This window comes from Onychostruthus taczanowskii, unplaced genomic scaffold (genome assembly GCF_017590055.1).
Source record: "Onychostruthus taczanowskii isolate IOZ18803 unplaced genomic scaffold, ASM1759005v1 scaffold21, whole genome shotgun sequence".
Taxonomy (NCBI): domain Eukaryota; kingdom Metazoa; phylum Chordata; class Aves; order Passeriformes; family Passeridae; genus Onychostruthus; species Onychostruthus taczanowskii.
Window position 1 is genome coordinate 8,665,907 of NW_024499351.1, and position 23,185 is coordinate 8,689,091.

Here is a 23,185-nt window from a genome sequence, read left to right on the forward strand (position 1 = left end):
GGAAAAAATCAGTCCAGAGAGCTAATGGAATAGTAGTCTTCACAAAGGTTAAAAGCACCCAAGCTGTTGTCCTGTTCATTCTCATTTGATACATTGCATTAGAACATAACCTGATTTTATGGCAAATACAGCTGGTAAAGTTCTGTGTAAGTACAACAGACTTGGGAAATACAGGTAATTTGAGGTTGTTCAGGGTGGTTGTGCTGTTTTTTGGTTGGTTTTTTTTTTTTTTTTCTGGGGGGGGGGGCGGGGGAAGGTTTGGTGGTTTTTTTCCATTGTTGTGGTTGTTTTTCCCCAGATCTGCTCTTATACACAGTTAATCCAACATATAGATGGAATCACTGAGCTGGGACTTACTACATGTAAAACGAGGAGTAAGATGCAAGATAATGCCTTAAGCAGAACAGAATTATTCCTAAAAGACACTATTCAGAAAATAGCATAAGACAAGACATTTAAAGGAGGTTTACGAACCAAACAGCACCTGGCCACGGGCTAAGAGTCCAGCAGCTGTGGGGCAAACTGATGCTGCAGAACAAAATTTTCTTCTTTTTACTGTGCGCGAACATTAATTTAGAGTGCTGTAGTTCATCCACTAAGCAGAAAACAATCAGGCATGATAGAAGACCAAAAAGCAGCTGTACCAGTCATGCAGATTCTCTTGACCTGAACTGGTTGTACAAACTAGTGAAAGGGCTGGTCCCTTTTCTTTTTATGTAGCAACTGGTGATTCTGACTCTGTCCTGCATACTGGTGGTAGTTTAGGAGATGGGGACTTTTACCTCAACATTTCAGGTACCTATCCCATGCCAGTGAGTATGCATTTGAAATAAATAACCAGTATGTTCCTCAAAATTAAGTGGACAAAACCAATGGTTTTGTAACAATCATTTAGGAACACTGAAAACCAGAAGCATTATCTTCTAAGTCCTCATTTGCAAAGGATCTCAAGGAATGTCTGTCAAAGCTTTATGAATAAAACCAAGGCCCTGTCTTAGCTGTAGCTATTTGGCAGATGCGAATACAACAGTAACATTCATACTTAGCACTATGAAGAATATTACAAATATGGATCTCCAACAACAGAGATGGTCTACTGAAGGCAGAACTAAGGCAAAGCAAGACATGAGACTTAAGAATCCAAAATCTTTTAGCATTTCTCCAGAAAGGTGAATCAGAGGAACCAAAGTCACATTTCATTTACATAAGACATACATTTGAGAGAGTCCTATCCTTAGAAGGCTAGAAGTGGTTTGGTTAGACTATTTCAAAAGGCATAGTAGTGGAACACAATCTTCTCTTATTTAATTGCTTTTAATCTTAAGATCAGTTAAAAGCATCTCTGGTTGAAAAAAAAAAATCCCAAACGTATTGCATATGTGCATCTCAAAGGTCTGACAGAGTTTCTGCTATTTAGTACTCAATACCACACAGTGAGCACAGTCCTCTCAGAGTATTACTATACCTACAACTGCATCTATCAGCTAGGGTTGTTTTTTTCTTTTCACATATACATATAATATATTATTTATAGTCAACTTTCAGGTAAGTAGTTAAAAAAATAAGTTAAATGAAACATTAAAAACAAATTTTCTGTTAAGACCAAAAGCAAATAACACTTACAACTCATTGTCATTAAAACAACAGTAAACAATATGCATTTTTGCAGTATCACTAAGTTGGGAGAGGTGTATAAAAAAAAAACCAAACCAACCAAAAAGCAAAGAACTCAACAACCCACAAACCTGCTTTAACAAGGAACTAGTGTTCTGCCTTGCAAACATCTGTGTTTAATCTGTGTAGAATTTGTAAACAAGATGTTGGGCCTTTAGAAGTAAAGGCAAAAATGCTTTCCTTTATTATGGTATTTAAAGGCTATCATTTAAGAGTTTGTTTTTTTTTTTTTTAATAGCTTGTCATTTATATAATAAAAACAAGTATTTGTACAAAGATGCAGTTTCTTTTTAAAAAAGCAGATCAGTTGAGTGTTTCATACTTTAATATATAAACTGAAACATATGAAAGCTATAAAAACATTAATGTGTGCTATGTATTAAACATGTTGCCTCATGTTTTAATGCTTACATGTAGAGATTAAAAAAATTATCACAATGGAAATTTTACTTTCAATTATCATAAACAGACCAAAATACAGAGTAGAAACACGTCATTTCTGAAACTCAACAATTAGCATCACCTACTCTCTCAAACATCAGCTGGGCTCAAGTTATACACTGTAAGCATAAGCTAACATTCTACCAATGAAAGCGTTACAAAATGCATTAAGAGAAAATACTGCCAGTAAATGAGTATCTCAGTTTATTCTTTTATTTAGTAATTTTTCTTTTAAAAGGCAGTTTGAGTTGGTTTTATAAGGTTGGAGTTTTTTGCTGTTCTGCTATCAAAGGTCTTCTTTAAACCTGTCCTGTGAACAATTCAGTCACATTACAACAAAATAAAAAGACAAAAAATAACAGACCAGCTACTTTTAACATTTTAATAATCGTAATTCCCCAATGCTGTTCTTCCACTCTGCACAGGGAAATTGTTTTATTTGGCACATTAAGGATAAAAAAAGTCAAAAAAATGTACTGCAGTTTACAAACCTCAAATTGAACACCATTGTTCCAAGTTCATTGTTCATCAACGTCATGGCAAAATTAAAAACAAAAAAACACACAACAAAGGGAAAGGTCCTCCAATGATCAATATCATCAGAGACTTGTAGCAGAAACAATATACATATATTAATGTTCAAACCAGAATCAGATTGCTAGGAATCTTACTTATCTCAAGTCCTGTTGTGCTCTTTCTTACAGTGTGTAAATCCTCACTAAATGCCAAGGAGGCTTTGATGATGAACACATTTCACATTGTATAATTTTCTCTTAATCTCAAGTTTTAATGCAGATATTTAAATATCTGTAAAGTCCTGTAAACTCTGGCTGCTTCCCAGTTTTCTGCAGCAGCTGCTCCCCAGGCAGCAGTGTTTCACTTCAAGCAGTGTCTCACACGGTGGTATCTCCAAAGTCCTTGTTCCAGCGAATGTACGCTTCCAGGGTCTGAGGGCTCAAACTGCGCTTGATCTTCTTCAGAGATTCTGTGAAGTCCGACAGTTTGATATTTCTCATCTGAACAGAAAATGAATAACATCAGGGTCACAAGCAGTTTACCTACTTCAGGTTATTCAAGAAGTACTTGAGTATTCACTTTTAACAAAACACATTCTACGAGTGCTGCATCTTGGATGTAAGAACAATTTTTTTTGCAGAGAAAGTAGACATTCACTGCAACAACTGCTCCAAGAATGTGGTAGAGTCTCCATTGCTGGAGGTTTTGAAGATATGACTGGGCAGAGTGCTAAATAATCTCATCTGTGTTCCCTTTCCCACAAAAGGATGGACCAGGTGATCTTTCAAGGTCCCTTCCAAACTGGGTGTTCTATTATTCTATGACCTGATGCAAGAGTCTTGTAATTTAAGACTACCAGTATGCAACATTTTTAATAAGCTAACACTTGCTAATAGTAAGATCTGCCTTGTTATTTAATAGCTCATTAGACTGTGTAATTTCTTCCTGTTTCAGTAGGTGGTGTGAGCTGGTGTATATGAGGACATCACAAGTTATCACAGATGCTGTTATCCTCCTGCAACAAATCCTTCCACCTTTGGCCACAACCTCAGGCTAAACACAAAAAGTAACTGAGAAATTAAGTTTTGCTCAATTTTCCCTGTGTAACCATGGTTTGCACACACACCTGAATAGAAACTTCTGTACCCAGGACCAATTGCTTCCTTTTTTTTCTTTTTTTCTAGCAGTTTGTGGTCAGGAGCTTAATCTTTTTCTTCATGTTGATCCATGTCAATGAATGCAAGTACTACACACACACATGCACCAATCTGTTTTAGGTTCTCCCTAAGTTAACCTGCTTTATGTAAAGATGGGGTGGAGGGGGTAGAAGTAATTTCACATAACACTTCTGGGAATTCTCTTGGAAGTAACACTGTGAGTAAATAAAATCCAGGCCTCTGACATCAGCTAGGTAACAAATACTGCAGTTCAGTGTGAAGGAAAAGACAGGACAGCTGAAATTAAAGAACAACAGACTTACTAACAGAAAAATAAGTGCTCTGAAGCCTGAAAGCCAACAAACAACACATGAACCTCTGACATCTGAGGACAGATCTTGTCGGTCTCTATTTCTAAAGAATTTTCTTTGATGAATAAGTGATTAAAAAGGATAATACCCCCCAAAATTATGCTATTTTGTATGATACAACACATAAAAAAGGGATCGTCAAAGTTTCTAATGAGAAAACCTTCTATTCAAAGGAGAAAATACAGTGGCTGGAACAGCTTACCTCACTGGCAGACATGTTCTTCACCTGTTCTGGTTTTAATTCTGTAAAAATAAAAACACATAGGTGAGTTTCATAAGAAAACTTTAATCACTTCTGACAAATAAAACATGTTAAAAGCACTTATATTCTGGAAAAAAGCCCTGCAGCTAAAAATTTTACCTTTCTGCCTCAACACAGTCTCCTGTAAAGAAAGGTGTTTTTGCCTCCTTCTTCCCCAGTTATCAGCTCCTCAACCAGGCTGCTCCCACACTCAGGTACTGCAGATGCAGCACAAAGTGATACCAGAATTATTCCTTCCTCCTAAAGCATGGAAAACAGCACACAAGCCAACAGAGCTACCTCCCCCATATTGATCGTGGTATCCACAACCTCCCTACTGAATTTCAGGAAACAGAAGGAACAGTCAGCCAAGAACACTGAAATAAAATCAGGCAGGGCACATCACAGTGCTTCTTGCCCTATGCTGCACTCATGGGATCTGAACATTCCTGCATCGTTCACCAATTTTTATTATTTTTTTAACTTGCAATAATATCATGATATCAACATGTAACAGCAAACATTTTGCTAGGAGAGTACAAGAAAAACAATCTAGACAGGATTGGCAAGGATAATATCACAAAAACATTTTCAAAAATGTATTGTTTTATATGGAAAACAGAAGCAAGTGAAAGAAATATTTTGCACAATGCTACATGGTCTCTTCTTGAAATGGACTTGTGTGTGAAGTGAGCTGTCAGCAAAGTAAAGCCTGCATACCTAAATGCATACATTATTGATTCCACCACTCTATATAAATATATTCAAATTCTTAGGAGACATCATGTCTCTTATGAGAGCCATTTAATGCAGTTCTGTTTCCCAGTTATTATGCAGGATTGTGAAAGATGTGGTTTACAAATTCAGCAGCTGAAAGAAAATGTGTAAAAAACATTACATTCCAACAGCTGCTTTCAAAAGAGATAATGCACGGGCAAAAATGCATGCTACACAAACACACCCACAAAACATGAACAGTGCACTGGCAAAAATGCATGCTACAGGATTTAAAAAAATAACACAAACACACCCACAAAACATGAACAGACCTCTCCTCCCCATAAATAATTTAAGAGAGTAGCAATTTTTATTTACACATAATAAGTTGATATTACAGAACACTTCTGCTCTGCCTGCCTTTAGAACCTTTCTGTAAAGTAGGACAATATGTCTACAAACAGAAAACTAACACCAAATCTTCACAATCTTTTCTACACAAAAATCCTGCTACTGATCTCCACTAAACAAAATCAGTGCCCTCAGATGTGGCTACTGGACACATAACTAGCTAGTTAAAAAGAACAAAGAGAGGAGGTGTTGGAAAAAGTATTCACATTACAACTGTGGGTTTTTCCTAGCTGGACATGTCAGAGAAAGAACAATATAAGTAAAACTCTAGTTCATTCACAGTTGCCATCTGGATCACAATTCAACATTAAGAGTTAAAAATATAAAAAGCTATGCCATTCAAACTGTATCTACAAAAATCCCATTAAATAGCTTGTTTCAGTTTTCCTTCCCTTAGACTTCAAAGAGATTTGACTCTTTTATAAGGCAGCTAATGCAATCAGCAATTGCTATTCAAGTAGTAATTTATCTACAACAGAACTGACACCAGCCTCAGAAAGACACTAGTTAAAAACCTTACAAATCAGCGAGAAACACTTCACACTGCTTTTCTCCTATGACACAAAAACTTTCTTTTTCACATGGTGAGATGCTGCAAGGTTTTGTGTAAGTAAATCTTATAAAGATGCTATTATGAGGAAGAGACTAAAATCCAATGTAAAAAGCTAAATTTCAGAGGTTTGAGAATTATAAAGATGCTAGAAAATATAACTCTAATGTCAAAAGCTCAGTAAAAATCTCTGCAGCTTACCTCGAATGGGGCCTAGTGCTGCATCCTTCGCTAATGCAGTTAGGTCACTTCCAGAGTATCCATCTGTCATTCTTTGGCAAAGGAAAAAGTGGGGTCAAGGAGGAAGGAAAAAACAAAAAACCTGCTTCAAACCACATCAATTTAATTGCAGATAATAAAAGTGTTACTCAATCAGAAGAAGTATTACTTTGATGTTATTTTTCAAGTTTAATAAATCAGAAGTGTACTCACTATAAGTGGTCTATATTTCACTGCAAGTGATCTTTCACAGATCAAATTTAAAGTACAGATATTCAAGTCTCAAATACCATTCCAGAAAAGAAAAAAGGCAGCAACTAGGATTTGTAGATGAAAACTGATCCCAAGCACACTGACCATTTCTGTTAGGAGAATTCTGTACCACTAGTTTATCAACATTTGTCAATCACCGTAAAACCAAAACCTCATTAGTCCTGTACACTCTGCAGGAGCTGTTCCAGAATCAGACTTAATATCCAAGTTAACCAGTGAAATACTCTGCAGAAAAAAGGCCTTGACTGAACCAGGAAACCACCAATACAAAATGCCAACCTAAGTGAAAATGAGTAGTGCAGGTTACCTAAAGGAAAATTTAAGAACAAAAGCAGCACCAGCACCCTTGTAAGAACTAGCTGCAGCAACAAAAGCTTAGTCTTCCGGAGATCATAAAGTCTGTCACAGTTTATAGAAAAAATTGCAGGGGAGCAAAGGAACACAAAATTATAATGGAGGTTAAATACTTCTCTCTTTCAAAACAAAGAAAGATGGAAAAAGAAGCAGGCAGGATGCTCAACTTCTACATTTTCTCTAAACCCTTTAAAATAAGTGTACTCAAGTTGCATTTGTAATTTGGTTCTTATATTGGCAGTTAGAATACTGATTCTGTGTTTTTCCACCACTTAGCTATTACTGCAGCCTAAATGTGGCCTGAGCTAACAACCTTCAAGCACAGGAATATATTCAGTTGGAGTACACATCAACTTCTGCAACATTACTAAGAGGCTGACAAATGCTACATCCAAGACTGTGCTAACCTCTGCTGTCCTACTACAAAGAGAAACAGACTGAAGTACATCTACCTGCCTATCTTTGCTACCTCACACTCTGTTTTCATTCCTTCCTGTTCTACCTGCTTTTTAGTCTGATCTCCTTCACAGAAATTATTAGATTTAGGTGATCAACAGCAGTACTGTGTCAATCTCAATGATGAAAGACATAAAACAACTCCGTTTCATAACAGGAGGGAAAAAGTAACCCACATTTTACAAATAAAATTTGAAAATTAAAAGAACCTAAAATTATCCAGTGCTTGCTCTGCTATCTTGGTAATACATTCAACAAGCCTAGCAAGGCACCAGCAAAGAGATCTTGCCTTTTATGTGAAATGAATGCCAAGTGCAAAACTGGTGCTATCTTTTTGCACGAGGGAGGAGAGCTGGACTCCTTGAGGGATGGGTGGAAACAAGCATCCTCCTCCCTCTTCTTCAAAGTAAAGAGCTGATGAGCATGTTTCAACAACAGAAACCTGACTGGGTGTATCCTACATGTGCATATATAAAAACACTTTCATACAGCCTGACAGGGAATCATCTTCCCCAAATGTATGAATTCACGTTGTCGCTGTCGGATGATTTACGTTAGTTACATTTTTAATGAATTAAAGTCTGAATCAAAGAATGAATGAATGCATGCAGTAGAGGAATATATTTATTTAGTATGGTTACAAAATACTTACCTAGCTAGTTGAGCCAACTCTTTTTGGGTTAATGGACTTCCTTGCTTGCTTAGAAGATTTTTTAGCAAAATCAATCTTGTCTGAAAAGAAGATAAAATTATCAGATGTAAAACTTGTTTTCACAGAACACTTAAAATTGTGTTGCAAGAACAGAATTATGCTTTTGTCAGTTTTGCTTTTGTGCTCCACCAGTTTAAACTTGCCCATAGTGCTTGTGCAATTAGACTGTGCAATATCATCTCTTCAGGAGCAGAGATAAGTACTGGGTAAAAACCAGACCGAGAGCCTAACTACTAGTATCAAGAAGAATTAGAATCTTCATCAAAGTTCCTGATCTCCTGCTGAACTGAAAAACATTAGGAAAATTACTTCTGTCTTTTGCAATAAAACACTCTCTTTCAGCCATACAAACATGCTCCTGTAAGTCCTACTTCAGATTTGCCCACGTCTGCCAGTCTGTAAGCAACACCTCACTAGTCAAGAAGTACTGAGTAGCTACCACGAGATTTGCTCCTAGTATGAGTGAAAAAAAAAAAAGGACAAAAATTTAAAACAGTTCCCAGAATTAATGCACAGTGTATATGGTCAAGGTGAGCCAGAAGATAGTTCATGGAACTGTAATCATCCACAAGGGCAAATGAAGAATTGCCTGTGTCTTAAAAATGTGAGTGAAAAACAATACTTACCTCCTCGTTTGGTAAAGACACATATACCCGTTTGGTGAAGCGTCTGAAAAAAACCCAAACGTATACATTATTCACTCTATTCTGTAACTATTTAGCACATACAAATCTAACATTTGCTTTGGTTAAGTGACCAAATATCACTTTCATCATCAAATTCTAGGAAGCAGAACTGGAGATTTCGAAAAAAAACATGAAAAACCAAACAAAAAATATGTACATGCCACTGGTGCCATCTTACTCTTATCTGAAATTGTAAGACTCCTCCCAGAGGAGAAACACTCTAAAGCTAGAAATACGACTAACTACCAGCAATGAAATGAAGCCGCTCTTAATTTTTACACAAAAAAGTCTTGGGAATAATTTCTTCAGGCAGTGCTGACATATCTATTTTCCTCAATCAAGAATGAAAAGAGAATAAAGTATGACTACTTCTAACAAAAATGTCCTAAGGCAAATCTACAGCAAGATCTGTAATTGCATGGGATGTCAGAAGACAATATTCACAGAGAAGAAATACTGAATTTCTGGTCAATCTGCAATACTGATCAAATTTTCTCCTTTATTTTGCCATTAAAATCCAAATAACAAAAAAGCAAAATATTAAAGAAATTTAAATACCACTGACTTGACCTCAACAGGTACTACTGTTTCAGACTATTCCAAGACCACCATGATTGTGCATATGCATCTCAAAAGAAAAGAGACCCTCTTTGAGAGGTTAAATAACTTAGCCTTGCTGAACAGCTTTTACTTATTACAAAACTCCACTAAGACATTAGGCAAAACCTGTTCTTCATTATGAGTATCATCTTAGTGTGTATTCAGAAAAAGATGTTTTGATACCTGAGAACAGCATCATCAAGCTCCTGAGGCCTGTTTGTTGCTCCCATCACAAGTATTCTGTCCTCTCCAGAAGACTGCACCTATATAATGTGGGAAGGCAAGCCAGCTCTCAGTTTACACAGTCTATATTAAGCAGAAATACAATAAAACCCATTAGAGACTTGCCATGGATTCAGCACACTGATGGGATCTTAATATATATTATGCTTTGGGGTTTTTTCCCATTAAGGTAGGTTTAAAATATTCCTCAGATAATTGTAAAGTCAAACCAGGAAAAGCTAAAAAAAAAAAATCAAAAAACCCCCCAAAAAACAAAACAAAACAAAAAAAAGGCCTTCTGGAAAAATCTGAGACTATAAAACTATAAAAGGCACTCATAAATTTAGTCACCAGGGGATAAGTATATAGAAAAAAACAGAGACTTTCTGCTGTTCTGGGGTTTTTATGCCAAACACTGTTTTGAAGCCTATAAGGTGAGAATCAAAGCTTTAAACTAAAGCATAGCCTGAACCACAAATCAGAACAGAGATTCATCTGACACAGGTCTCACATGAATCCAGTAATCAAAACAGGCTATAAAATAACTATAATAGTAGAAAGACACAGCAATTTCCTTCCCAATTCACTCATTTTATACCCCAGAATATGGAGACTTAGACCTTCCAAACTTTAGAGAAAACTCTGGGCTATCAAAGACATTATTTGCTTAGTGTTCAATTCTTCATAGATTTAGGTTCATTGGTACTGTACCATGTTCAAGAGGTTCACCACAAATACTGTATGACATAGTTACACTTTAAATATTAAGTCAGCAGACTTTACATTATGCTTCTTTTTCCCTTTTAATTTTAAGGGAAAACTCTGCACGTGTGTGTCATCTCTGCATATCACTGTCACATTGCATTATTTGTCCTGATTCATCCATTTTGGAGTTTTTCCCAACCTTGCTGCCTCTCCATGTTGTTATCTGCTCCTCCTGTACCTCATTACTATTGCTTCACCACTGTAGCAATATTCCATTGTGCAAATGGAACACAAAGTAAAATTATTCACTACACGAACAGTACTGTGACAGAAAAATACTCTGATCTCATTTGTGTGTCCCACTATAAAATCCAGTTCCTCTTCCTGGGTATTGCATTCGTGCCATTAAATACTTCTTACTGAATTCTGTCTTCTCTAGCTTATGATACCAAGAAAAAAGTTATAGTTCAATAAAAGGTGTACTAATACAGAAATGACTCTTTCTGATGTGTCAGAACTGTGCATACACGAGATATATATATATATATACACATAAATAAATATAAAATCTGAACTAGTCTCTTGAAAATCCTCATCCCTCAAGTCTCACCCCTTGACAGTGCATGCTTGTGACACATATTCCTTTGAAACAGAAAACTATTTAAAAGCCATTTAATCTTGTTTTGCTTTGCCAGAATAAAGAGAAGTGATTCATGAAGCCATGCAATTGCAGACATGGATTCAATTCTCCATGACCCTAAAATGCCCCTCTTGCCCTGTAAGAACAGTTGTCCTCACAGCTCCTTTACTACTGCCATCTGTTATCCTTTCTTCTCTGTCCATAATCTTCCCAGACATTACCGCAGCTCATCTCCAGATCACTACCTTTCAGTCCAGACTGCATCTTCCAGAATACCACAGTAAGCAGGCAGAAAACAAGGAATAACCAAACAAAGCTGTTTGCCAATTGTGGTGAGGTGGGAGGTAGGCTGAGCTAAGCCCCAGCAGCCAAACCCTTTGTAATTCACCTATAGGTTTTACTGGCACCCACTACATTACCCAATTTAGCTAAATAAAACAATACCAAGACTAAATACTTACACCATCAAATTCTATTAAAAATTCTGTTTTTAGACGCCTGCTAGCATCATGTTCACCTTCTCGTCTTTCACACAAAAGGCTATCAACTTCATCTAAAAAAAAAAAAAATAATCTTAATTAAGCATACAACATCAAAGTCTTTGTATTTGCCTAAGTTCCTTTGCTAATATAAGGCTCCATTAAAAAGACCAGATCTTTATTCTTCAGGAGACAGACAGATCTTAGGAAAGTTTAAAAACTTGTGTGATGTGTTGGCCTTTGAATAGGTAATGCCAGGCACAGATGAGAGGTGAGGGGGAAAAAAAAATTCTTTCTGGTGATAAACTGCTACTCAGGACAAGCAAAACATATTTTCATGTTTGATGTTTAATGGACTTACTCCATAAAGACAGTACAGTATTTTTCTTTCAGAGAGCACCTCTTCCACTACTACAACCAACTAAATAACGTAACAGTAATCTAACACGCTTTTTATGAACTACTGTTTGCCCAGCAAGTGATATCTGAGACAGTTCTCTTGAGCTGCAGAATTACCCAAAAGAAGTTTACCCAACTATTCCAAGAGTTAATTACTTACTAATCTTTGGTAAGTAAGATAATTTAAGAAAGTAAGATAATTTAAGAAAGTAAATAAGAGTTAACATTTAAGATCTTACCAATAAAAATTATAGAAGGTTGAAGTTCTCTGGCTACTGCAAATAGAGCACGCACCAGTTTCTCCCCTTCACCCACCTAAAATAACAATAAACTGGTTTTTAGGGGATTAAAAATTTTTATTACAAGACAGTTAACAGAAGGACCTACAAAATCTTGCTGGTAACCAACCACACTCAGTCCATTTATCCATATTCAGATTATCACTGGTTCAGTACATACAGTGGTATTGTTTACATTTTAAAAGAAACACTACAACTTCTCTTATGATCACAACTGAGTTAACTGTCAAGAGACTTCGGTGCCTAAATTACCAGAGTGAAAGAGAGCTGGGACCCAACTAATTCACTTTTTAGGGATGAAAAACCCCACAACCACTCATATGCAATACTGCCATTGCCAAGCTAAAAAAACCTTTGACACTGCTTTATCACAAGCATAAACCAAAATTTTTTTAGTTCACAAGTCGCTTTTTAAAAACTATGTTCATTATAGGCTAACAGTTCACCAAGGACTCATCAGAAGTCTCTGGTTTTCTTAAGCCCCAATTAAAGCACGGGTGTTTTCAAATCAATGTATTTTACAGCCACTACTTACATATTTTGAAGTCAGACTCGCTGCACTGATGTTAAAGAAAGTAGCATTTGATTCTGCAGCAACTGCTTTGGCCTAGGAAAGGAGGGAAAAACAAAAGTACTTTTAAAAGCTATGATATTGAAGATAGTTCTCTGCATCTGCAGTGACCACTTAGGTCCTGATGGACAGTTTTGAAAACCTCTACTTCTCCAAAGGGAGCACCTTACAAATGGTACAGAAAACTTGTGTCCAGGTCACTTACAAATGAGAATGGCTATGCAGTCAAACCAATAGAGAAATTTCCAGACTCCCATAGACTTTTCTTATCCCCTTAGCTCCACAGCCAACTACAACTTGCTATGGGAGAATAAAAGTCTCCATTTCCCTTCCAATTTATCCTGAATAGACATCTAAGCCTAAATTTAACTAATTTAGGGGTGGTAACTTAAGGCATTGGTTCGATCAAATCACATAAAAAATTATGGTGTTTTTTTCCCCATCTTTATCTATGCTAAAGCTGTTTTCAGAGGAAAGCTAGTGAAAATAATCAGCTGGAATGCTCATTCAGACTACCCTCTCCTTTAACAGTTTCACCATATTCAAGAAATTATGATTCCCTGCTTATAGTGTCTAATTTTAGTGAGTAGCAATTATATTCTAGTATGTCAAACATAACAGATGAGCCTACATGAGCTGCTCTACATTCACACTCCTGCACTTGAGAGCTGATCCAGCTCCAGTGTCAGCAGAGAGTGCAGCTGCAGGCACACCATGTGATCAGGAGGATGTGCCCGGCTCAGCCACATCAGGACACTCGATGCTCCCTGGCTGATGCACAGCCATGGAGCTGCAGTTCCCTGGATCTAGCACATCAGGCTGAGGAAAAAAGCTCTGGCTAGGCAGTTCCACAGCTCTTACACTCTTTGCACAGCAGTGTGCAAGTGAGACTATCCCTTTTTTTGCTATTGTGCTCCCTCCCCATTTCCAAAATGTACTTCTAGTATGTTTCAGTGGAGAGCAGATGATTTCTGATTAATCACTGTTGAACAAAACAATTAACCCACTTGCTTTGCTCTCTCTGAAAATGAAACCTGGACTTGCTGGTTTCAGTTTTAAAATATTACTTGTCATAAGGAAAATAATTAAAGAGAGAACAGTTTAGCAATTCTCTCCATAAAATCCAGGGTTAATAACAATTTTGCCCTTTTGTATATAAAATGACACCATAATACATATTCTGTAAGAATGCACAGTTTACTAGTCCAAGCCCCAAACTGAAAGCCACCCCTTGTGGTTACATTTTAAGCCCACAAACTCATGCATGAAGCAATTTTCTCACCAACATGGTCTTCCCATTTCCTGGTGGGCCAAACAGCAATAAACCACGTGCAGGAGCTCTCAGACCTGTAAATAACTGAAAAGGACATCATCATAAGTTATCATCAAAGACTTCAATAAAATCTTGCTTTACCTTTGTAATAGAATGGTTTAAGACTGACGACACTGGCTAGCACGGATAGTAACAGCAGCAGTGAGTGCCACAACAGAACAGGCTTTGAGAGAACTACACTCTCTTACTAACTTGACCTAATGCACACTCTTGTTTCCCATGCAGAAACTAAATTATGTTGTAATTGTTCTGTGCAAGCAGTTTAAAACACTTTCCACGAGACAGACAAGCCTATCAAATTTAAAGCATCAATTCCAGTTAAAAAGGGAGTAATGCAGGTGCATTACAGGTACAATAGGAGAGCTAAAGTAGTGCTCTTACTAACTCCATATGGAAGAACTCCTCAAGTTTCATTTAATAAGGAAAGCTGGAGAAGACAAGCTTTCAACAAAATTATTTGAAATATTACTTAACAACCACCTACTCTCTCTACGCTACTGACAGCCATCTCCTCTCTCTCACTTTGCACTAGGTTCATCTTTCCTACTCCATAAAATTGCCCCCACCACATCTAGTGCAGGCAAGTCTACAAATTCTCACAGAATACCTAACTTTTAGTTATTACTCTTGCCTGTTTTCTCTAGCACGTTGTCTTTACCCCTTCCCTCAAAAGTTTCAGAGTTTCTCTTCTGGTCTCACACTCACCCTTCCCTTCCAGATTCCAGTAATTCCAATAAACAAGCAAAAGCAATAGGAGGGTATCTCATATACATCCCATGTGTAAACAGCACTGTCAGCAGGCATTTCTTTCCACAATATCCATGACAACAAATAGCTCCATTTCCAGTGTTATGTTTCTTTCATGACTGACCAACATGTGTTTTCACTACTATTTCATCATCCACAGCATTTTGTCTGTGCTTGAGTCTGATCCCTAAAAGCAGTTACCCAGCTATTTACTAAGTGAACACTGCAGTGTTTCTGCTTTCCATGCTGCTTACCACCATGTGCATTTTTTGTCTGACTTCTTTTGTTTGAAATAATTCTTGTGCAGTTCCACCATTTTCACACAACCCAGACCAAACCTGTAACTCTTTCTCACCTTGATCATCACCTACAGTTCCGCTGCACTGACATTTATTACTGAGAGATAGACAAAGCTTTTCAAGCTTTTGTTAACAGGGTAATTATACTGAATATGGTCTGAACTAACTGCTAGCATTTCATTAGCATCTTACCACTGAAATGGTTTTCAACCAATGTTTCCTGCTTATGTACCCCAACTTTTGCTCTCCTACAAAATACCACTGGCTTGTTAAATAGGAATTTGAGTTCAAAACTCATTAAGATCAAAACTGAACTAGTGTTAATTTACTAAGTATCCCCTTACAGTTGCCACATCTACTGTGCTCTTTTTACAAGGAATAAAACCAACCCTACTTCCAAGGAAAGTTTAAAAATTCATGGGATTCTCTGTCCTTATTACATCCCAACCTACAAAAAGGTCAGACCCATTGCTAGCTACAGTAATATGAGACAACCTTACTGAAGATATCACATTACTGGAAAAGCTACTCCAAGCATCCCATCTCCAAGTCCTTCCCACTCTGCTCACAGTGGTGTCACTGAACAAAACACTTGACATACTATTGCACTGTAGTAACAAACACACTATAACAACATCTGAGCACATACATTTGTTGCCAAAGCTTTACTCTCCTTACAGCTTGTATTTCTGTGATGCTATGCAAGGTTTAAGGTTTCTTCCCTATGCTGCTTCAAAACTACTACCTGCATTAAGGGGAAAACCACAGGGCAACTCCAGTCACCTGTCCATGTAACAAATGAGACCCACAAGAAAACAAAAAGTACAAACAGTAGTTTTTCTTCAAGAATCATAGAATCATTAAGTGGGACTGGGTTGGAAGGGGCTTTGAAGATCATCTTCTTCCAACTTCCCTGTCATGAGCAGGGATATTTTCCACTAGATCACATAGCTCAAAGCCCCTTCCAATCTGCCTTTGGACAACTCCAGGATGGGGCATCGACAACTTCTCTGGCAACCTGTTCTAGTGTTTCATCATCCTCACAGTCAATAATTTCTTCGTAATACCCAAATCTAAACCTACTCTCAGTTTGGAGCCATTTTCCCTTGTTCTGTCACTACTTGCCCTCAAACAGTTCCTCATCAGTTTTCTTTTAGGTCTCCTTCAGGTACTGAAATAATACTCAGCCAGGAGCCCTCTCTTCTCCAAGCTTAACAACCCCAATTCTCAGCCTTTCCTTACACGAGAGGTGCTCCAGCCCTCTGATCACCTAGCTGTTCCTCCTCTGGACTCGCTCCAACAGGTCCATGCCCTTCCTGTGCTGGGGACCCCAGAACTGGACACAGCACTCCAGGTGGGGTCTCATGAGAGCACTGCAGGAAATCATTGCATGCAATTTCCTCGAGAGTACTGCAACTTTTAGTAAGTTCAGCTTAAGGAAATGACCAATTTAATTTTTTCTTAAAAGTAGCTCTGAAAATTCCAGTAGCATGCAGACCAGGTCTGAATTTAAACAGTCACAGTAGTTGAGGTACCATCTATGATAAATAAAAGCCTAAATTATCAACTTCCATGCAGCCAAGTGAAGAGGAAATTGCCCTCAAATGTTATACATCTTAGTGTATTTGGCTGTTCACAGCACTTCTTTGCATCCTTTCCATCTGTGAATAAACTATTCAGTGTTTAACCAACATCCTGACAGAGAGGATGACCACAATAACGTTTTTCCAAACACAGAGTGTCATGACCTAATTTACCTATACAAATCTCTCCCATTTCACCCTTCCAGTTGTGGGCTTTGTCCTTCACAGGGCCGTATAGGGTTGGACACACAGCTATAGCTATCTGGAACAGTCAGCCTGACAAACAGTGAGAAATTTTGTTTGTTCGCTTTTGCTGGTTTTTTTATGGGCTTGTGGGGGTATTATGGTTTTGGTTGGATTTTTTAGGGGTTTGTGGCTTGCTGATTTGATTTGGACTTGAGTTTTTAGGGAGTTTCTTTTTTTTTTTTTTCTTGATCCAGTCACATTCTGCAATATTGATTAACCAGAAGACAAGGAATTTCATGGTACTATTTTAACACATAAATCCTTTTCCAAGATAGCTGGGACCCCACAGCTACTCCTAGCAATCACAATCAGTAAAAACAGGATTCAAGAATCATCATTTCAAGTGTGAAGCACATTTCTTTAATCCTGTCACAGACTGATAACAATACCCAGTTGCTTACCTCAGGTCTAAGAGAAGGAAGGATAACAATTTCTTGCAAAGCTTGTTTAGCCAGCTCCTGCCCTGCAATGTCATCAAATTTGACAGCTGGCCCACTAACAAAGAAATGGAATACTAATTAGTCTAACAATGAGATACTCTTTTTCAGCTGCAGCTGACTAATTTAAGGCATTTGACTATTTACACAGAACCCTTTTGAGAAAATCTACAACTTATATTGTTAAGTATTTTTAAACATTCTTCGGCCAAAGTAACAACAATAAAAACCCATCCAAAAAATCCTCAAAAAACCCCAACAAAGCAGAAGTACTAATTTCATTCCAAGTGGACCAAGATTGTACTCAATGCAAAACTGATTTACTGGATTGAAAAGCCTACTTTTCTTCACACTTACCTATCAACAACTTCATTTAGGATAAGATTAGCAAGATTGCTGTCCACATTTCTAAATATCTTTGTGTCTTTCTTTTTTCGAGGAGCAGTGGTAGGAGTAGAAGGCTTATTGGTTCTGCTATTTTTAGGGGCAGCCTGGAGAGGGGGGAAAAAGAATAAAAACACCAGAAACTCCAGATTAATACTCTGAAAGTGTAGTGTTAAACAAAATAAGATCTACATTTCATTTGCTCCAGTAAAACTGCATGTCAACAAACACCCAATATTCTACTGCTGTACTTTGCTACAAATCATACTACCATATTAGTCAGCCACAAGTGGGGTATCTTAGGCTCCAGTGGTGAAGAGTGTTTGGTTTGAGGTTTTTTGTTTGAAAATCCATTTATTTAACTATAGTATTTCCCCCAGCATACTCTGGAAATAAGCATCACAAACCATCTCAGGTTCTCAAGACCTATAAGCAAGAATTCCTACTGCTGTCATACTTTGTAATAGGCCACTTAGAAGTCTTAATTTTATTTTATAGCAACAATAATGTTTTAACAGAACAGTTATGTTCAGTCCATTCTGCTCTTTGTTCTACTTTACTGGGTAATATGGATGGAAGGGAAAAAGATGGGTCAACAGAAATGCTGTAATTTTCTGTATCCTTACTACAGGAGTTACTTCTGTGCTTCAGTCCCAGCCTAACCCTAACCTGCTTTTCAATGTGGTTGCAAAACAACTTGTGCATGCATGCATGCTTTGGAAGAGAAGAACATGTAGGGGGAAAAAATCCTGTAGTTCTGGAATAAGAGGTTTTACCTCCATCTTTTACATAACATTTACTTTTCTTCTAGGTAACTTTCACTCAGCTTCGCAGGCAATTTTAAAAACAAGTAGTATGCATTACTGTGATAACACTTCAAATCCTTTTGCCACGCACCCACGTGATGCCCTCCAATTTCTAAAATCCACTCTGCAGCATACCTCAAGAGGCCTGGCTAAAAATTTGGAGCTTCAGTGTTTTCAAAAGCTTTCTGCTGCTACAATACTGCAATTAAGGTATTAAAACGAAAGCTTCTTCTGGAATTCACACTTAACTTTTCAAGTGTATACTTCCATATTTATCCTCACTGTACCTTGTGAGCTGAAGGTGTAGGATTAGGTGCTGGTCTAGACACAGATGATGATACCCCACTGTAGCTGGGCGTTCTGTGGTGACCTGAAAGGCCTGTGGATCCGGATTTTGCAACAGTCTTTGAGCGAGGAAGGGAATTACTTGTGTGTGTTAGGGGGTCCTTCTTTTTTGGAACTGCTCCACTTTCTATAAAGAAAACCAGTGTTGTAAGAACATTTGCAGCAGCCGTACTTTTACCATCAACTGCAAGTAGAAGACAGAACTGCTGAAACATATAATGAATTATAGACGAACAACGCACATTTCTAAAGAGATTTTGTGTTTTTAAGAGGATACTGACTGCTGCTTTCACCTACAGATAAAATTCTAATTTTTAGCTCTCAAAATAAACGCTAGTCAGCCATCTTAGAAAAGCCAGAGATAACTTAGTCCCATTATCAAGGGAAGAACACCATTGATTCCTTATTATGCAATGTTTTCTGCTGTCTTCTTTCTCAAGAACTCTTAAAAATAATCATTGCAATAACCCCAAAATTTCAAGCCTTTAGATTCTGAGTATTGATTCTTTAAGTGATGTTAGCAGGCTAGTTAATTGGATGACAGTTAACATTATATAGCACCTTCCACACAGAAGCTTCACCAATGCATTTTAATCTGGAAGAATTACAGTCGTAGTTATACTTGCAAGTGATTCTCAGGTGTTTTTCTTTCAACTTGCTTTCACTTTAGGAATCTCAAGGTGTAAGTAAATTCTGAATGGATAACTCTGGTGCAGCTTACCTTCCTACATTAAAAATTAAGTCTTAAAATGTGTTTAAACATTACCAGACATTCCACTCACACTACTTATTCACCTCCATGATGAAGCAGGAAAGTTTCAAATTAGGTGACAGATAAACTTGAAATACTGGCCACAGGCCATCAAACTACAAAAAGCCATTTTGGTCCAGAGTAAACAAAATAGCACTTGATGTCTACGTTCTCTGTATGGGATACACGATAAAATCAAGTTCCTTGGCACAGAAATGACCAGTGTAAAACATCAAATCAGATAAAGAGGTAAGAAGGTGATACAGCAAGCAGGCAGGTTGGTCAGGCTGGTTAACGATTAGAGCATAGCTTTAGATTAGGGTATTTTTTGTGGTGGGAATACACTACTGGAAATGGTCTAGTACAGTACTGTTGTCTGCAATGGAAACTATAAATACTGTCTTATTTTACATCCTTTTAAAAGGATTAAGGAGTCTTTTGATTAGGTAAGAGAAATAGGGCATCAGAGGTAAGGAAGCTCAAAATAGATTTCAGCTACAAGTGTCTTCACTAGGACTGTAGCAACTTTCAACTCAATTTGACCTGCTAGTCTTAAGTCACAGGCCAAAGAATTCTGATTTTTAAGGAAAGTAGTGACTCTATGAAGAATTTTTAACTTATAACATCGCAGTTCAATGAAAAATACTTTAAGTAACAAGCCTTGTAATTTTAAATGTGGTGTTTAAAAAACTCAAAGAATACTTCAGTCAAACAGTATCATGGAAGGATCAATTAATTACTACTATGTTCTCAGCCTCTTTAAACATACTGCCAGGACCTAATCTCTACACAGTCTGCAGGTATCCTTAATAATTCACTGAAAAAGTTTCTAAAGCCCTTCTTCAGTCACAAATCTACCCCTTTTTAGTTACAGAAACTCTGCAGGGGTCACAATAAACACTACAAATGCATCAACATGCAAGAAACAAGGCAACTTGACTAATATAATTAAGTATATTTACCTGCAATATGTTTTTTCTTAAAAACAAATGAACAAACAAAAAACAAGAAAAACCACCAAAACTGGCTACTGACTAAACCACACACAGCTCCAGAGCTGGATACATTTACTTAGTCATTCCTGCACAGCAATTTCCAAGTCAAAAACTCTTTAAAATTAGGTATACTTTGTAACTTTCAAGTTCAAAAAGCAGTATATGAATCTACTAAAACATCTAGCTACTCAGCATATTGACTGGTCCAATTTAATCAAAAGGTGGCACTCAGTTTGGTTGGGTTTTTTTTCAGTCTGCCTCAACCTCATTTGCACAGCTTGTTCGAAGCAAACATGGAAAGGCTTCAAAAACCTGAATTAGTTTTTCTCCATGTTCTTCACCCTAACATGCTGTTCAGTTACCTCACTCTCCCAGAACCACTCCCACACACTGACAACAATACACAGATACTGCAGTGTTGAGGGTCATAAAATTGGACAGGTAAGGAGTAATTCAGGAAGTTGGAAACCAAAGGGAGGAAAGAAGGGAAAAGAGACAAGGTTTAATACAAATTGTTATTTACTCTAACTGCACCTCCAGGACTCAAGACCCTTAAAGTTTACAGGTTTTGTTGTCAGTCCTGATGGGTAGCACATAAAGAATCACTGATGAATAGCTTCTGAATGTAGTTGTTTGTAGAATGTCAATTCCAGAAGGAAGCTTCATTTTACATACAAATTTTCACTGAAGTAACAAAAATGTTATCAAATCGTTCAGAATTACAGTTTATCTAAAGCTTATCTATTTCTAAAGCATGAGGTGTTTAGGTGTACATCACAGGTCAGACAGCTCCTACTGTTCCATTATGCAAAATAACACATATTTTGCCGTAACAAATGCAAAATCCCCCAAACACATTTCTTACCCATTTTTATTTGTTATCTACTGAAAGTCTGGGAATGCACAGCAGGTGACTTTAATGCCTTCATAATATCTCCAGCAGCCTTTTGCCAAATGTCTCACTGTTCTGTATAAAACAGTAAGGAATTACCTAAAACATGTTCTAATCATAAAGAGACACCATGGAATTTTTTCAAGTGTATTTGAAACAATGAACAGTCCAACTGTCTACTTCATACATACTTATAGAATAGTAATAGATGCTTATCAGTTTGATCTTACTCTCTAATTCTGGACAGAATAATTTACTTCATAGCTCCAGGCTAACACCACTGGATTACACAGACATAATAGCTGTCTGGTCCTGAAAGCATCCCTGCAATTTTAATCCAAATACACACACAACACAAATTACAAACAAGCAAGTAGCATAATTTTGTCTGAAGTTTTGTATTGGTTAAATTGTGATAAGATGCAAACACAAGTGCCCAATTTCAGACTCCCTTACAGACAGAAATGTTAGAAGTTATTATATAATAACATACTTATTATAATAAACTGATTTTAAAGATACAGTCCAAATATGTTTGCACAAATCTAAGAGAAGTTTGATTATATTAAATACCTGGAAATGCAAAAACAATCTTAAAATTATCCAAGTGTAGCTCATTTTTTTTAATATAACAATATCCTTTCTATTTCTAAAAAGCAAACCCATTATATTTTTTTTCTGCACTTAAACCAAATTAAAGCACATGTCAATAAACAAGCTTCTACTAGTCTCTAACGTCTTAAGCATCCAAAAGAAAGTTTCAATTCAAATTAACAGCAGCAATTCCAGTACTGCAGAACAATTTCCAGCCTTCAATTGTGACATCTTAAAAATCATCAGGGAATATTCCTCAGAAATTCCCTACATATGCCTATGGAGAAGTAAGATGAAGGGACTAAAACAAGTTATTTTACACGGTCTGTGGACACCAAGTTGGAAGAAAAATCCACCAGTCTAAAATTATCTGTAACTTTATGTATGTTGTTTCATTGAAAAAAACTAACAAACCCAAAAACCTTTAAATTGCTGCTTTGACCTTGCAGCAATTGCAAGACTGATCATTATTCAGGATCAGCATTCACAACAGCCCCCGAAATCACAATTCTTCAAGAATTCAATTCAGATTTTTCAAATAGGTAGATGCAAGTAATAAAAGCTACTTACAGAAAGCTCCAGCAACTAAGAAGGACATGCTGCATATTTTCAATGGTAGCACAGCTACACAAGCCAGGAATTACAGCTGTTCTCCTTTCTGAACTGACAGATCCACATCAAAGATCTGCTTTTGTCAAATTATGCTGTTAAAAACAATCTTATTGCTACTTGTTCTTTCACTCAGGGAACTCCTTTGAAAACTTCAGTATTAAAAATAGAACTTCTGCACCATGACAAATATTGCCAGTATATGCCTACTATTAATGTCAAGCCAGCAACTCCTTCCAAGTGAAAACTGAGATAAAATACTAGCTAGCTGCACAGTATTCATGTTGAGGTAACAGAAATGTAATGCTCTCTCTGGCTATCCATCATGCTGGGATTTACACATAAAATGGTATACACTGGAATTACTGTAATGCTCTAAGTATTGTATGACTAGTAAATGAGTCCATAAAACTCAAACTCTGCCTTTGGCAAGACTAGTATAATCTCCTTCCCTAGCTTGTGTTAAAAAAA

The 23,185-nt window shown here is 37.0% G+C and overlaps 1 protein-coding gene across 7 annotated transcripts in view; it reads right to left on the reverse strand.

The window, feature by feature from the left end:
- Positions 1-1,589: 1,589 nt before the first annotated feature.
- SPAST (spastin) overlaps positions 1,590-23,185 on the reverse strand; it is a 34,632-nt gene continuing 13,036 nt past the window's right edge. For all 7 annotated transcript variants that reach the window (XM_041404261.1, XM_041404260.1, XM_041404258.1 and 4 more), the window contains 13 exons: positions 18,816-19,000; positions 17,696-17,829; positions 17,303-17,396; positions 13,976-14,050; positions 12,658-12,729; positions 12,063-12,138; positions 11,407-11,498; positions 9,562-9,641; positions 8,719-8,761; positions 8,033-8,112; positions 6,280-6,350; positions 4,362-4,402; positions 1,590-3,131 (listed from right to left, as the gene is read on the reverse strand). In XM_041404261.1, the coding sequence (XP_041260195.1) occupies positions 3,009-3,131; positions 4,362-4,402; positions 6,280-6,350; positions 8,033-8,112; positions 8,719-8,761; positions 9,562-9,641; positions 11,407-11,498; positions 12,063-12,138; positions 12,658-12,729; positions 13,976-14,050; positions 17,303-17,396; positions 17,696-17,829; positions 18,816-19,000 (1,166 nt within the window). In that variant the 3' untranslated portion in view covers positions 1,590-3,008. The remainder of the gene's footprint in view (positions 3,132-4,361; positions 4,403-6,279; positions 6,351-8,032; positions 8,113-8,718; positions 8,762-9,561; positions 9,642-11,406; positions 11,499-12,062; positions 12,139-12,657; positions 12,730-13,975; positions 14,051-17,302; positions 17,397-17,695; positions 17,830-18,815; positions 19,001-23,185) is intronic.